This window comes from Phyllostomus hastatus, unplaced genomic scaffold, assembly GCF_019186645.2.
Source record: "Phyllostomus hastatus isolate PE091 unplaced genomic scaffold, TTU_PhHast_1.1 phas_contig_641, whole genome shotgun sequence".
NCBI classification, from domain to species: Eukaryota; Metazoa; Chordata; class Mammalia; order Chiroptera; family Phyllostomidae; genus Phyllostomus; species Phyllostomus hastatus.
Window position 1 is genome coordinate 2641 of NW_025333929.1, and position 16967 is coordinate 19607.

General features: G+C 54.7%; 1 protein-coding gene across 5 annotated transcripts; it reads left to right on the forward strand.

Annotated features, from left to right (window-relative positions):
- The first annotated feature begins 3713 nt into the window (after positions 1-3713).
- On the forward strand, positions 3714-16018 carry LOC123825737 (butyrophilin subfamily 3 member A1-like). 5 transcript variants are annotated; one of them, XM_045849356.1, is made up of 10 exons: positions 3714-3827; positions 7423-7507; positions 7724-8065; positions 9734-10018; positions 11340-11603; positions 11688-11734; positions 11815-11841; positions 13060-13087; positions 13500-13526; positions 15316-16018. In XM_045849356.1, exons 2-10 carry the CDS (start codon positions 7429-7431, stop codon positions 16011-16013), a joined length of 1797 nt encoding a protein of 598 aa, XP_045705312.1. In that variant the 5' UTR covers positions 3714-3827; positions 7423-7428; the 3' UTR covers positions 16014-16018. The 5 variants fall into 5 exon arrangements, with proteins under 5 accessions (XP_045705312.1, XP_045705315.1, XP_045705310.1 ...); XM_045849359.1 differs by having other exon boundaries at positions 3714-3795; positions 7375-7507; XM_045849354.1 differs by having other exon boundaries at positions 3731-3795.
- The last annotated feature ends 949 nt before the right edge of the window (positions 16019-16967 follow it).

Genomic DNA, 16967 nt, shown 5'->3' on the forward strand with positions numbered 1-16967 from the left:
AGACAAGACTGGCATGTGTCCCTCTTACTGATACGACTTCTAGCAGCAAAGCTTTCGGTGGATGAATCTGTGGGTGAGACAGCAGGGGGCCCTCAGAGAAGGGGCTCCCCTCCCCACTCTGTGGCTGCAGCCTGACCTGGGCAGGAAGGTCACTTCCTGTCCCCTGTGGGGTTGGCTGGGAGGGACGCGCCTGTCGCCCCGGCCTGACCACGGGCAGGGAGAGTTCTCGTGCAGCCCCAGTGCTCTGCGCCGCGGGGCCCGGCTCCCACTGCATTTACCCTCTGAGCCCACCGCAGGCCTTTCCGCAGCTTCCTGCCGGCGCCCACGGTCCCGGCCGATTCCACAGCAAGAGGGACCCCCAGACTGGGGGGCAGGGAGGGATCTGCTCCGTGCAAACCGGCTCCACTGGGACGGAGCAGGGACGTGGGAACGGGGCTGTGGGACTGTCCTGGGGACAAGAGGCCCAGGGTCCAGACCACTGAGTGACTGGACAGCTGCCCCCAGTCAGCTCTGCGCCGCTGCTCTGCCCTGGGAGAAACGTGCCCCCTCTGCTCCAGGTTCAGTCCCAGGTGGGAAGAGAAACTGCGTCTCTGACACAGAGGGGAGGGGCTTTACAAGTCCAGGAGTCCCTGTCCCTAGACTCTAGCCCTGATTGGCCCACCCTCATGCAAATGCGGGCTCCAAATTGTTACTGTTTGATTGGTCCAAAAGTCACTTTCTTGTCTGAGCTGCTCTGATTGGCCCGACTTGCACACCTGTGCCTGGAAGGCTAAAGCCTGAGTCTTATTGCTTGAAGTGGGCTTCTGGGAGGTTTCTGCAGAAGGGCGGGCTCACTGGGAAAAATCACGTGTGGGAAGGGTCAGTGCAAAGGTGGGCAAACCAGTGCAGTCCTCTCTGTGACGTCCAGTTTGTGGGAGGGACCCCTGTGCAGAAATGGCTCCTGGGCTGTATGTTTCAAAATGTGAGCCCAGTTACCCACCAAGACCCCTTGTTAGTGGGTGTCTTTTTTTCTCAGGGTTCACACTGCCATTCTTGAGAGGATTCATGGGGCCCCACATCCTACAGGTCCCCAAGAACGACAGTCCCCTGCTGTGGCATCAGCGGTGAAGCCAGAACCTCTGTCATCAGATGCCAGGGGACCAAGGGAAGGGGCCTGAGTGGGTGCTTGTCCTGTGTCAGGCTGTGGGGAGCATCCTGCTGACAGAACATTGGAAGTGGCCTTGATCTTAGGAGGAGGGGCCAGGGACCTGGGCCAGACTGTCTGTAAAAGGAGGGAGACGACATTTAGAAGCGAGGGATACCCACTGAGTGTTTTGAAATTAGGACTGAAAATTACTCCTACATCCACGTTTTAAACACAGCTTCGGTGCCTCACGCATTTCAGGACTGAGTTCTGCGTGACAGGTGTGTGTGGATGCTCCCAGGGGAAGGTGTACTGATGCTCCCAGCTTACTCTAAAAGGCTGCAGATGAGTAAGCATAAGACATCAACAGAAGGATGGATGATTATGAAGTAAGTGTGTGTTGTAAACGTGCACTGTGGACCCTCAGCAGCAGGTGTGCAGAGGCCTGGATGCACAGGACACACTGACAGCTGTCAGAAGGGAGGGGTTGGGGACTGAGTGGAAGAAGGTGAAGGAATGAGCCATAAACACACACACACACACACACACGTAACTCACAGACACACACAACTGTGTGGTGACAGCCAGAAGGAAAGGGTGTTGGGGTTGGGTGGAGGTGGGCAAAGGGGCAAAAAATGGGGACATAAAAGGACTTTGCTTGCAATGACAGGTGCACAAAGCAGTGAGCAGATGAAGTTTTATTGGGTTCTACACTTCAAAACTGAGTTTGTGAATCAATATCACCCCAATACATTCAAATTTTAAAACTACAGGACAGTTTGAAAAGGAAAAAGAGAAAGTAGTAAAAAACAAGCAGTACATATATTTAATGTTCATTGAAACAGTCTCTCAGCTGTGTTCTGTGTTTGTAGTTTTCCTGACAAACTGCTGGCAGAGGGGGTGGGGCGGGAAGAGCCATGTACTGCTGCTGGTAACAGAGACCAGAGGTGCCAGGGGCTTCAACTAAACACGGGTCCACGTTCCTCTCACGGGAGATGACCCCAGAGGGCAGTGGTCCAGGGCTGGTCTGAGAGCTCAGAGAGGCATCCACGCCCCAGCCTCCACCTGTCTCCATCTCTGCCCTCTCAGTGTGTGGCTTCCATCCCCAGGTGGCCTCTGGGTGACGAGATGGCTGCTGAGCTCCAGGTCCAGAGACGGTGTCCACCCAAGAGGAAGGAGGAAGTGGGAGGAGTTGGGTCTCTAGAGGAACACAACCAACAACTTCAACCTGCAAACTATCGGCTCAAACTTAGTCCCTAGAATTCAGGGGTGTCAAACTCATTTTCACCAGGGGCCACATCAGCCTCCTGGTTGCCTTCAAAGGGCAGAATGTAATTTTAGGGCTGTATAGATGTAACTACTCCTTAACTAGGGGCCAGGAGCTTGGTGCTGCCGCTGAGGAGAAACTAGCTCCTGGGCCGGATACAACAAAGTGGGGGGCCGGATTTGGTCCTCGGACCTTGTGTTTGTCTCCTGTGCCCTAGATACTCCCGTCATCAAGAGGGATGGGCACATGACGTACCTTCCCCCAGAAACAAGGTCTGTTCACTGAGAAGCAGCAGGAAACAGATGGGGCACAAGGGAGCAGCCACCTTCACCCCAGAACCCACATTCACACCATGGAATGCATCACAGTCCATCAGCCACAGTCACACTCTGCCCTGGGAGATCAATTCATGACCTAGAGACCTAAACACAGTGTCTCTGGAGGCCACAGGCCACAGGCAGACCCTGCTGGTCCCCAAGTCCCCTGACAGACACACTCACATCCTCTCCCGTCCAACCTCAGAGAACACAGACCCTGCAGCAGAGAGAAGTGAGCACACCTGAAACCCAGGTGCAGCTCAGATGAGGGGCAGAGGCTGGATGGACCTTCTCAGCCACGCCCCCATGACCCTTCCCTAGAAAACCTGGAACCTGCCCATCGGTCCCTGACAGCACCGCCCGTGGGAACCTGAACACGGTGCTGCCTGGGAGTGGATCTGAGACCTGAGTGTCACAGGGGCCAGGACAGGTGGCGTGGGCCTGCCCTCTCTCTGGCACACCTGCACGGGGCTCTGCTGTCAAAGACCTTAGCCAACAACCACAGTGACCCTGTAACTCCTGCACCTTCCTCTCCTCACACACTGCCCTCTGCTGCTCTGTCCTGGTTCCTCTGCTGAACACACTGTGACACAAGTGACATGAAGCAGGTGTGTACAGTGAGATACTGCTCACACACACCCACACCCAGGACTGATTCACGCAGGTGACCACACAGAGAGACACAGAGGGAGGGAGTCAGGGCTGGAGCTGGTCTGCACTGCTCCCTCCAACAGGGGGTCCTGGTTCACACCAACCTTGCCCACTGGTTTCTGCCCAGAAACTGATGAGACACACAAGGCTCAGAGCCAATCAGAGAACAAGGGTTTTCAAAGAGGGACTTTGCCCATTTCCCTTGCTGAGCACCCTTTCTCCTTCCCCACCCTTTCATCCATATCAGAGACTCACCTATAATAAAGAGACCTGGAGTACCTTTGCTCTGTGATTTTCATCTGGGAGTGTCAAGGTTAAGTGGGGGCAGTTGGTGAGATCCAGGGCCCCAGGTCCCTTTAGGAGAGAGGCTGAGGAGCTGGGGGAGCCTGCAGGGTGTCCCTCACCCAGGGAAGGAGTGTGGGGCTGTGAGCCTGCAGGTGAGGGCACAGGGGAGCGTGGAGCAGGGCAGGTAAGGTCTGCACTGGGACACCTGTGGGAGGGAGACAACGGGAACCAGGGAGCTGGACACCTGCCCGTCCCTGGGAGCTTCCTGTGGTCAGAGAGGAGCAAGGCCCCTCACAGTCTCTCCTGCTCGTCTCTGGGAACGTGTTCTAGGAGATTCTAGAAGAGGCATTGACACCAAAGCCAGGTGTGACTGCCTGCTGCTCATAAGCAAATAACAGAGAGACCAGGACTGGCGGGAGGAAAGTAGGTCCATTCAAGGGCCAGGTATTGGGGATGATGGGGGTCTCAGCTCAAAGACCATCTGAACAATCACACACAGGAAGGGGTTTCTGTAAGGAGAGAGAAGGAAGAAAATATACACAGCAAAGACACGGAAGGGAGGGTGTTGAGAGTTCTGCCTGGAGGGGACAAGGTGCAAACAACACAGTCTGTTCAGGTTCCTGGTCGAGGTCAGCAGATCTCCCAGAGCCGAATGTCTGAGGGTGGAGTGAGCTCCTTCTGAAGTTGGTGTCTGGAATTCTTCAGCAAACTGGCTGTTTATCTGAGTCACATGTAAGTTAGCCAGTCATCATTTACAGAAATAATGTGGAGAGAATAGTGGGGTGGGTTACCAGGTGTGTGCCTTAAAGATTAACTGTAAAACCCTGGCCAGGGCAGCTTAGTTGGTTGGAGCATCGTCCCACACACCAAAAGGCTAGGGGTTCGATTCCTGGTCAGGGCACAGACCTAGGTGTTGGGTTCCATCCCCTGAATACGCAGCCCAGGAGGGGCAGCCAACTGATGTGTCTCTCTCCTGCCCACTTTCTTTGTCTGTTCATCGTCCTACTCTCTCCTCCACCCTTCCTCCCCCTCTAGAAGTAATGAAGAAAAATGTCCCTGTGTGAGGATATAATAAAGATGTATGTGTAAAGAAGATTGTTAAAGACATACTTGTGATATAGAACAATCTGAAGCATCCACACACACAACGGTCGAGGAATGCATGACTACACAGTGTCTGACCACAAGGGGGTCCAGTCCGTGTGTCTGTTGGCCGTCTGTACCTACCCTTTGGAGAAAAGTCCGTTCAGGCCCACAGCTCATTTTATACTTCGATTGTTTGCTTTCTTGGTGTTTAGTTGTCTGAGTTCTTTCTAAATTCTGAATATTAAACGCAGTTTAAAAAGTGGGTCCTATCACTACCTGCTTTTTATTTTATTTATTTAGTTTAAGATTCCATTTATTTATGTTTAGAGAGGGGGAAAGGGAGGGAGAAAGAGAGCGAGAGAGACACTGAAGCCCAAGAGAAACATCAATTGTTTGCCTCTGACATGCTCCCTACCAGGGACCCGGCCAGCACCCCAGGCCTGTGCCCTCCCTGGGAATCTGACTGGCAACCTTTGGGTTCTCAGGCTGGCACTCAACACACTGAGCCACACAGTTCAGAGCTAAACACTTTTTTAATTGTGTTATTGGCAAATATCTTCTTCATTTACTGCATGGTGTTTTCATCTTGTGATGGTTTTCTGTGCTGGGCAAACTGTTGTTACTTTGAGATGGTCTCATTCTTTTATTTGTTCACTTCTGCCCTTGCCCAAGGGGACATGCCCAAAATGACATTGTGAACAGTGATGTTAGAGAATTCACTGCCCATGTTTTCATCCAGTTTTATGGTTTCAGATTTTACATTTAAATCTTTAATTTTATTCTGTGTTCTTCATACTTGGTTTAGGAAAGGGATGCAGTCACACCCTTTTGCTCGTATCCGTCCAGGTCCGACAACAGCATGTTGGAGAGGGTCTCTTCACCTCAGACCGATTGCCCACAGAAGGGAGGACTCGCTGCTGGCTCTCTGGTCTGTCCCATTGACTTGGTGACTGCTGTCCTGCCAGGTCCTGCTGTCTCTTCAGTGCAGACGTGTGACGTCCTGTCCTGTCAGGGAGTGTGACACCACCAACTTCGTTCTGTCTCAGGGTTTCTCTGGCTGTTCAGAGCTTTTGTGTTTCCACATACATTTTAGGGTTAGTTGTTGTACTTCTGAGAAGTAGGTCGTTGGTACTTTAGTAGGGATTGCACTGCATCTGTGTGTTGCCTTAGGCTGTGCGGACATTGGGACAATATGAACCCTTCCCAACACCAGCACACTGTATGTCCCCACTCATTTGTGTTTCCTCAGTTTCTGTCCTCATTGTCCCACAGTTGTCACTGTACAGGTCTGTCACTCTTCACTTACATTGAATCCTAGTTATTTTGTCCTTTTGGATGATAATGAAAACAGGATTTGAGGAATGTCTCATTCTGAATATTCAGTATTGCTGTGTAGAAATGCAGCAGGTTTCTGCTTTTATATCCTGCAATGTGACTCCATTCATACTAGTTCTAATAGTTGTTTAGGTTTTTTTTGGGGGGGTGGCGGAGTCTTCAGGCTTTTCTCTATTTTGTATCATGTCATCTGCAAATGGTGAGAATTTTACTTTCTCCTCTCTGATTTGTATGATACTTATTTCTCTGTCCTGTCTGATCAGTGTGGCCAGGACTTCCAACACTGTACTGAATGGAAGTGGTCATAGTGGGCATCTGTTTCTTCTTCCTGGTCCACAGGAACAGCCTTCAGCTTTGCACCACTGAGATTATGTGAATTGTTAGTTTAGGAATCATGTTTTTAATAAAGAGGTTTTCTACATATTTGTAACAAAATTGGTTGCAGTTTGGGTATTTAAATTGTATCTTCACTTTGCTATTACAGGCACACTTAAATATAAACCTTTGTGATAATGTCCCATTTTTTTCTTTGAGAGTAAATTTTTCAAACGAAAAACATTTTAAAGCCATTCTGTGTCTGTGTGTGTCTGTGTGTGTATATATATATTCAAAATATGTTCAGAAATATTTACACTCATATAAAGCAAAGTCTATGATTTCCATTATAAGTTATAAATATTTTATTCTATTATTATTATTACTATAAATAATATTTTGGTCATTTTATACTTGTCTGTGATCAGGAATAAAAAAACAATAAATATTTCCAGAAATAAGTGGAAATACATCCCACACTGTGAAAACTTTTAACATTTAAAACATTCAGGTAATTGTAAAAGTACAGGGTGCAAAGGACTCCCGCTTCTGCTCTGGGATGGAATGGGGAGCCCCTGGGAGGGGCTGAGCAGCAGGGAGGGAGGGGTCAGGACGTCCTGGCTGCTGTGCGGGAGCACGGCCTGCAGGGGGGCAGCAGTGGGACTCGAGACTAGAGCAGTGGGTGCCTGCGTTCCCTCAGAGGGTGATGCTGGGTGGCAGGCACCTGGCTGTGGCAGGGAAGTGTGGGTGAGTGGAGGGACTTCTGAGCACGTTCGCACAGGAGGGCTCCGTTCTCCCTGAGGACGAGGGTTAAGGTACGTCCATTACTGTTCCATGTTTCCTGGGTGATTTCCGTGTTGGGATCCAAGGTGAAAGAGACTCCCCAGGGAGACATTTGCAGAGGCAGGCTCTCCCGTCAGCAGGGATCCTGGTTGTGCCCCCTTCCAGCCCTGGGGAGGCCGCGCCTCCACGTTGAATTCTCCACCTTCTCCAAGGTCATCACTGCTACCCAGCCCCTCCTGGCATCTCTGTCTGCACAGCAGGGAACGATGGTGAGGCGCCTGGTTCCCCGTCTGCCTGCCCTCCCTGTCTGCCTCGCCGTGGTCCAGCTGCTCAGCCCCTGCTCAGGTAGGACCTGCTCTGCGTTCGTGCACCTGAAGCCTTTCCCTTGGGGGCCCAGTCAGAACCCTGGACTCCCCCCACCCCTGCAAGGCCCGTCCAGACCCACCTGTGTGAGGACTGAGTTCCTGTCTAGGTGTCTCTCCCCTCGCCCTCCCTGCTGGGGCACCCCCTGGTCCTCTGGCCCCAGCTCCCTCTGACGGAGCCCCCCCTTCTGATGACCAGCTCAGTTTGCTGTGGTTGGACCCCCCGAGCCCATCCTGGCCATGGTGGGTGAAGACGCTGAGCTGCCCTGTCACCTGTCCCCGGAGATGAGCGCTGAGACCATGGAGCTGATGTGGGTGCGACCCAGCCCCAGGCAGGTAGTGCACACGTACGCACACGGGCAGGAGGACACGCCGGCAGCAGAGTATCGAGGGAGAACTTCGATTTTACGAGAGGACATCACTGCAGGGAAGGCTGCTCTCCGGATTCGGGATATCAGAGCCTCTGACAGAGGAACCTACCTGTGTTATTTCCAAGATGGAGACTTCTCTGAAAATGCCCTGGTGCAGCTGAAGGTTGCAGGTGAGACTCAGGTTTGATCTGTGCTTGTTTCCCTGGAGTCAAGGGAAGACAGTCCAAGCCCATCAGAGAACACTCGGGGCTCCTCACCACCAGTGGTTCCCATGCCCCCCCCTTCCAGCTCCCTCCCTGCTCCTCTGAGGCCCGAGACAGACCCAGGTCGTCCCCCAGGAAGGGCTCCTCCTGCATCCAGTAAAGAGTCCCTCACGCCGCCCACCAGGTCTCAGCAGGGAAGTGGAGGTCGGGGACGGGAAGGAGGAGGAGACCCCCCCACAGTGGGAGGCACACAGGTGTTTGGGTTCAGCGTGTCCCAGACAGTGGCCGTGGGCCCCCAGGTGCCCGCTGCTGTGGGTCCAGGGGGCTGAGCTGCAGGGACAGCACCTGTGGTGCCCACACCCTCCAACCAAAGGCCCCGGGACACACGTGCAGTTGAACAGGGTGTGTCCATCCCTGGAGCAGGGAGGGGGGACGCACAGGGGAGGAAACCTGGGGTGTCTCAGAGAAGGGGGTGTCAGGGAGGATCTGGGTGTGACCTCTGGGCTGTCAGGGGACTTGGGGGGATGTGGAAGCAGGGCTCTGCTCTGGGCTGGATGCTGTCAGGAAGGTGCAGGGGTGTCATGGGTCACTCCCAGCCAGGACAGGGGAGGGTGGTCACTGCTGTGGTCTGCACACTGTTCCTGCTTCCTCTGTGCTCAGACCGACTGCTAAGTGGTCTTGACCTTGTCCTGACCCGTCCCAGTGACAGAGTGACCTTGTCTGAGGGTGCTGCCCCGTGAAAGTGCTCGTGTCCGGGTGTCAGGGCTGCACTTCACCTTCTCAGGACACAGCCCCGCCCTGGGCTTCTGCCTGGTGGGTCCCTGGGGAGCCCGGCAGGGGATGGACTGTGGGGGAGTCCTGGCTTTGTCCCTGCAGGGGCCTCCTGAGCCCAGACACTGTCCCTCCCTGTAGACCACAGGTCCTTTGAAGAGAGTCCTCCCCACAGGACTGTCCTCTCAGGTCTGTAAGGGGCTCCCTGCCTGCTCCTCTTGTGTTTAGGGATTCAGTGTCAGTAGCAAAAACCCCACAGTTCCTGGCCTGGGTCAGCGCTCCTCTGTGGAGAAGTGTTCCCCTCTCCACAGTCACGTGATAGAAACTTCCCATGGAGGAGGGGCCCCAAAGCAGGCTGACACCTGCAGCGTTAATTACATCAGAGATTCCCACGGGGACAAGCATACAGCACACAGCTGGGGTAGTGCAAGACAAGTGCAGATCCTTCCCCCACATGGCAGGCAGGGCAGAGGCTCACACAGGACAGGCAGGATGGATGGGGCCTCTGGGGTGGGGCCTGCTTCAACTAAGCAGGAACTTACATGCTTGCCCAGGGTGGGGTGAGGGGCTGTTCCAGGAACCAGCATGTTTGGGACATGGGGAAGGGAGAGTCCAGCAGTCTCTAAGGTGATTTAGGGGAAACAATATCAGTTCCAGCCCAGATCCCCCTTTCCAGCACGAGGGCCCAGCAATGGTCAAGCAGTGGTCACACCGAGGGTCAGTCTCTCCTGCACAGCACACTCTGGGAGCAGCTCCTGTGAATCCCTGCTGGGCTCATCCAGGGTGGGTGTGCCCCTCCCTGCTGTGGAGACCCCCACCAGAGCAGAGGGCTCCCCAGGATTCAGACTCACTGTTCCTCCCCAGCACTGGGCTCTGACCCCCACGTTGAAATGAAGGGGTACGAGGCTGGAGGGATCCGTGTGGAGTGCACGTCTGCCGGCTGGTACCCGCAGCCCCAGATCCAGTGGAGAGACGCCAGGGGACACAGCTTGTCTGCTGAGGTGGCCACAGAGGCTGCAGACCCCCAGGGCCTTTATACAGCCTCAGCCTCTGTGATCCTGGAGGACAGCTCTGGGGAGGGGGTCTCCTGTGTCATCAGAAACCCCCTGCTGGGCCAGGAAAGGTCATCAGCCAGGGTTTCCATAGCAGGTGAGTGTCCTGCCCACTGCCCTGGGCTCCTGGGTGGCCCCTGGGAGAAGGTGTGGTTGTCTGCTGCTGACCTGGGTCTGTGCAGGGAACAGAAGGGACAGAGCAGGGACCTGCTGCTCCCTCCCCATGAAGCTCTTTGTGTCACAGACACCTTCTGAGCACTTCCTGCGGCCACACAGGGTGCCAGGGGATGGGGACTGGGGGCAAATGGTCAAGATCAGCAAAGACATGAGAAAAGGGGAAAGAAATGTACAACACAAATCTTAGAGAAAGGGGTGATCTCCTTAAAATATAAAACAACCTAGTAGAACACTGAGCAAACAACAGGAAGTATCAGTTCATAGAACAGGAAATGACTCAGGAAAAGGTGTCCGATCACACTGACTAGGGAGGTGATTTCCACCTGTGAGACTGGCAAAACAGGAAAAACGAGGTGATGGTGACACATTCTGACAGCAGAATTGTTGGGAGCCAGTCACTCTTAGAGGTTTGTGGCTATTGTTGGGTGTAGTTTCATGTCAATAAGCACAACTTCCACTGGGGACACCAGAGCCACCTCATCCAGAGTGCTCACTCAGTAATGCAAGACCCCACTTCTGGGAAATCTATCTGACAGATCAGCTCACATTTCTGTGAAATGACCCACATAAAAGGTTATTTCCTGCACCATTAACTATAGTAACAAAGAGTCAGAGACGGTGCAAGTGCCCCCGAGGGGCCGTGTGTGCAGGGGGCGCTGCCCTGTGAGAGCAGACACAGACCTGCCCCCTGTGCTGAGGCGGGAAGGTCGCCCAGACCCAGGGGAGCAGAGAGAACAACCAGCACATCAGCTGGCATAGAGTGCTGTCTTCACTGTAAACAAGATAAAATAGAACTACATTTATGTTTTTAAAATTTAATAAAACTTCCATGGCACTCACTATGTGTCAGGCACTGTATAAGCATTAATTTAATCTCTTACCCATCAGGACCAGGAACAGATGCTTAAGTCATTAGTTCAAGGTCACAGAGCTAGTCAGGTGGAAGACCCAGAATTGGAGCCCAGGCCCTCCAGCCCCAAAGTGCATGTTCTTAATCCCCAGATTAAACTGACTTACAAGGAGATAATAAATGGCAGAGGGAGGAGCAGTGGAGAGATTTCAATGTTCTTGTATACGTTCTTTTATATTCAAAATATTCCCATGTGAGAGGCAGTTACTGCAAGACAACGGTGTTCTGTGCCAGTGAAAGTTCTGGGCACTTCGGGGAGAGAACGATTGTTTTCAGTCCCCAGATACTCTGAGACCCAGGGTGGCCATCAGCTGAGGCTCACCCTTCGCAGGCCCCTTCTTCCGGATCACGCAGCCCTGGGTGGTGACCCTGGGCGTGACCCTGCCGGCTCTGTTGGGGCTCCTGGCTGGGGCGGGCTACTTCCTGTGGCGACAGCAGAAGAAGATCCAGGACCTGTCCCAGGAGAAGGAGAGGGAGCGAGCGGAGAAAGCAGCAGCTCAGGAGGAGAAAGAAGCAGCTAAGAGGGAGAAAGCAGTAGCGCAGGCGGAGAAAGAAGCAGCTCAGGCCAAGGAGCAGCGGGAGCGAGGCGCCAAAGGTGAGGCCCAGCTGCAGGTGGTCACCACCTCCCGGCCCCACCCAGCACCCACCACGCAGGTCCTCTATTCCATCCCCTTTAAAGGATTTTCTTTTCCTGCTTATTTCCAGAGAAACTTCAGGACAAACTCAGTAAGTGACGATCCCCGGCCCACGGATCGTGGGGTCCCTGCGTTACCCATCTCACTGACCCCTCACGTTGTTCCCTGCAGGGTGGACAAACATCCCGTACCTACCACGTGAGTACCCGGACCTGCATCTCTGCCTCTCTGCCCAGATAGTTCAGCCCCTTTCCTCCCGCCTAAGCTTCCTGGGGAAGAAAGGGAGGGACTCTAATTGGGGGCACCAGGCAGTGGTCTGTCTCAGTGGGGAAAGGGGCTGTGGGTCTCTCTGCACCAGGGGGCGCTCACGCAGGACACCCTGGGAACCTTGGAAAGGAGTGGGGGATGGGGAGGTGACTCAGTATGGGGGTCCTTCCCGCCCTCATTGGTCCACAAACTCTGTAGCGCACTGACAAGCAGGCAAAAGGAGCGAAAAGTGTCTTAAAAACAGGAGTGGCCGTGTCAGTTGTCACAGATTTATCATCACTGCTGAAAAAAATAGTATCTGAAATTTTCCAGTTAGGTTGGTCCATTGTTTCCGGAGTGGGCAAGAAATAATGCAGATTTAGGTGAATGAATTCCAGCACACAGGTACACACATGTGTACACAGGGCAGTGTGTGTGCAGACACACCCAGGCGCTGGAGAACCTGGTCATCGCTTATATGACAGGGTCGCCATCCTTGTCCCCCAGGGATGTCTGACCGTGGAGAGGACCAAACCCTGAATACACGAGGTTTTTCCCCCTCATGTGAAGGAAGGCTTCTCATTGGCACACCAGCACTGCAGCATCACTGTTCTTGCTTGTTGGGATTGTTATTAAGTAAAATACGGGTGACTGAAGACCACTGCTGTGATACTGGGACCGTCCATCTGTCACAGAGAAAGTCCTCAGGGACTAAGGGAGGGCGGGACCCCCAGGGTGGACGTGCTGGACTCGGGGGGATTCCTGAGGGGGCAGGTCGGAGCAGACAGCAGGGGACCTCATCACGCTGCTCAGACTGATGTGCAATTTAAAACTTATGAATTGTTTGTTTCTGCAATTTTTATTCACTCTCCCCAACCCTGGTTGACAGAAGGTAACTGAAACTTCAGAAGCTAAAGCAGGGGATGAGAGGTGACTGCTGCACAGACACGGACAGGACAGCTGTGCGGTGACCCTGGGACAGCCCCTGCAGGGCGCCTGGGGGTCCTGAGCTGCAGCTGATGGAAAGAGGAGGGGGTGCCGGGGAGGGACCAGGCAGAGGGGGAGGTGGGGAGGGTGGGGGGCACACAGGAAGGTGACAGGGGGGCACAAGGGAGAGGAAGGAACCGACTCAGAAAGGACAGTTCAGGTGACTGTCTGTCTCCATTGCAGGTGAGGAGCGGTCTCAGGGCCTATGCAGGTGAGTGAGCCTGAGGCTCTCTGGTTTCCCTGGCTCCTGTGGGGGGAAGCAGGTGCAGCCTTTCCTGCTGGGGGAGGGGGCCCGTCCCGTCCAGCTCAGAGGCTCATTCTCTGTGTCTGCACCACCCCCTCCTGTCTGGTCACTCAGAGAGGACCTTCCAGACCCAGTGTCCCCTCACCCTGCTGACACCCACGCCCACACCCGGCACAGCCTGGCTGTGTCCCCACGGCCCCAGTGTGATGGAGGGAAGCCGAGCACTGGGAGAGGGTCCAGCCTGGCCCACAGAGCTGCAGATGAGGGGAGTGGACGTTGGAGGGGACTGAGGAGAGGAGAGAGAAGAGGCTCAGTGAGGACAGTGGGGGGGGAACACAGAAAGAGTGACCTTTCCTTGTCTGTGTCTCCTTCCTTCCAGAGTGTAAGACGGCCCTCTTCCAGCCTGGTGAGTGGGTCCCTCTGTGTCCCCAGGACAACTCCCGAGGGCCCCTGCTCCCTCTTTCTTCTCCAACTGTTGACTGGGACACTTCTGGGAGGGTGACCTGAGATCGTGGTCTCAAAAGTGCACCCACCTGCTGCCCAGAGCCCAGGGAGCAGGGACATCAGGTGCCCTGGGGCCCACAGGTCTCTGTGGGAGAAAGAGGCAGGAGGGGCGGGGCTGGAGGGAGGGGCTGCAGGGAGAGGGAGGGGTGACCTGACCAGGCTCCTGCCCTCCTGCCCCTGTGTGTCCCTGAGTTCTGCCATGTCCCACAGTCACTGCTGCTCTGTGAGGGCTGGGACAAGGACTGAGTGAGGGGGTGACTGTGTGTTGTCAGAACACCCACAGGAAACAGACGGCCTGTTTGAAGGGGGTGTTTGTCTGACGGTAATGACCACGGTGAGGAGAAGGTGTCATAAGACCTAAAACCGATGCAGACAACTCCTCAGACTGCAACAGAGTGTGCTGTAGGGTGATTCACTCCCAGGGGTGCAGGGTCAGAGAGGACAGAGGACCCCACAACCTGCACAGATTGTTCCCTGACAACACACCCCTTACAGCACTTTCTCACACTGTGACTCGGGCACTGATGACTGACAGGAACAGGGACAAAGAATGGGGCAGCACCAGCCACACCTCCCGGTGGTCCTGTGACAGGTGACCCTTTATCCTCCACACGATCCCCAGTGTGGAGTTGACCTCGGTGCCCCTGTCACTCTGGCTGTTAGTGACAGAAGTGCTCATGGCCGTGTTTAAGGGACACGGATGACAGTCACCTGGAGGCCTTGGTGTGCTGGCTGAGGACAGTGAGGTGGGTCAAAGGTCACAGCAGGAAGAGGTGAAGGAAATCCCTGACACAGAGATGGGGTTGGGTGTGTTCACAGTGACAGGTGGGGCGACATTAGGGAGACCCAACCAGGACAGATGAGGCCCCACGGCTCCCAGCAGTGGGGGCTGTGACCACCCCTGGGCCGAGGGCACAGGGACAGGGAGGACTCCCTGGGGCCTCAGCTGAGGCTCAGGGGGGGCTCCTGGGGGAGGTGCTCTGGTGGAGCATCTCCCTGGGGGACGTGGGGGTCAGCGCTGTGCCCCCCCTCCTCCCTCCTCCCCGTGTTCAGCCTGTGCCTCCCCTTGGCCAAACCCAACAGTAACCAGAGCCCAGGGGCCAGGGTTGCTGTCCATGGAGGACTGAGTCCTGGGCCAGAGGGGGTGGGACAGGTGGGGAGTGGACCCCAGAGCACATGGAGCCCAGCCTGGCCCCGAGCACAGGAGGGACACGGTGTCTGTTGTCACTCCAGACACTTCCTCTGTGCTCAGCCTGGGGTTCAGTATACCTCTCATTTGTCCTATTCCTCCCCAGAGATCAGTGTTTTACCCCCAGTTCACAGACATGATATTGAACTTAGATATTCCGTAGCTGGTGTCTGAGGACAGAGAGACTGTGCAGGAAAGGACGTCACCCAGCTCAGGGCAGAGCCAGGGCTGACGTTTAATCCATGTGACTGTACAGCACAGGTGGGCATGACATTTTGGGGCAGAAACAGGAAAATGGTAGATCTCAACCCTCCTCACCCTCCCCTTCCTCACCAAACACGAGACCCCTGCAGTTTCCCTGGCACGGCTGAGGGTCCCATCCAGGGTGGGCTGGGGCCCCAGACTGTGGGCTTTGGCTTCCTGCCCAGACCCAGGCCTGGAAGGCTGAGGCTCTGAGGTCCAGGAACCATGGCTGACCCCTTGCCCTCCGAACCCCCTGCAGCGGATGTGTTTCTGGACCCAGACACTGCGCACCCCACCCTCCTGGTTTCTGGGGACAAGAGGAGCCTGCAGCGGGCAGAGGAATGGCAGGACCTGCCAGAAAACCCGAAGAGATTTGAATGGGAGTCCTGTGTGCTGGGCTGTGAGAGCTTCACGTCAGGGAGACACTTCTGGGAGGTGGAGGTGGGGGACAGAGAAGAATGGCGTGTTGGGATGTGCAGGGAGAGTGTGAGCAGAAAAGCTAGCGGTGAAATGGTCCCTGCAAATGGATTCTGGACAGTGGGGCTGAATCCTGGGAAGTACTACTGGGCTCTCACAGACCCACAGACCAGACTGACCAACGTGAGCCCCCCTGAGAGGGTGGGGATTTTCCTGGACTGTGAGCTGGGGGAGGTCTCGTTCTACAATGCCCTCGACGGGTCTCACATCTTCACCTTCCCACACACCCGCTTCTCTGGGCCTCTGAGGCCTGTTTTCTGGATTTTGACAGATGATCCCACTCCCTTGACCATTTGCCCAGCACAGAAAGCAGTGAGGAGGTCCCTCGTGATTGTCCCAAAGGCTGACCCTTCCCTGGAGACCCCAGTGGCCCTGGCATCAGCTGGAGGGAATGGGGACCCTCAGGCTGAAGAAACTTCTCTGCTTCTGGCTGCCCTGCCTGGAGCTGAGGGCCTCCTGAACAGCAAAATGTCTCAGTGAGAAAACACTCACTAAAAACACACTGAGTGACGGACTTCACTAACAATCACTCAGTTTTTCCACACGAGAGACAAGGAGACCAGGGTGCAGACAGTGAGTTAACTTTCCAAAGGTGAGTCAGGGGCTTCGAACGACCAGAGCTGACATCTCTGGTAACTTCACATGTACTAGTGCTGTGCTACCTGCTTCAGGTGAATCTACCTCATCCCCAGAAACCCTGTGAGGCAGCCTCATTATGAAAGTGCAGAACCTGAGGCAGCGGCAGTTCACTGAGGTACATAATTCACTCAGATTTTAGTGCTGAATGATGTCCATCCCCTGCCCCTCCCCCTCCCTCTCGTCTGTCCCTTTGCAGCTGATTGTCCTGTTGGGCAGGGTCATGGGCAGCCCTGAGGGTCCCTCCTGTAAGGTTTTCTTAGACCCCGCCGAGGAAATAAACAGCCAATTAGCCATGGAAACAGGCAGATGAGCTTTATTTTGGAAGTTTGTGCTCCCGGGCACTGTTTTCCCCGCCCGGAGAAGGGGCTAAGAAAAGACCGCTCGGGAGAAGGGAAAGGCTGGGAGTTTTATATGGCTGGACTTCGCAAGGGAGCCAAGGATTGGTTCTTGGTGAACAAAGAAGCAACTTAGCATTGGTGGCTCCTAGTCTGATGTCAGTCACCTCTTCTGGGTCAGAGTTCAGTTGCCATATTACTTCTAGTTCAAACGGTGGCCATATTTGTAGTCCAAAATGCTAATTGTAACTACATTCCCACTTGTCCTACCCTGCCCATCCTGATACCTCCCAGGGCACCAAGGGTAAAGGTCACTGCAGGTGACTGTGAAGGCCACACCCCACTTGGATCCTTCAAGGTCAACTGTCAGAGCCATGGTCCACCCTTCACTGACTGGCTCTGCAGGACGCCGAGGTCCAGGGGATGAACTCACAGTGACCCCATCACACAGGCTGAGAAG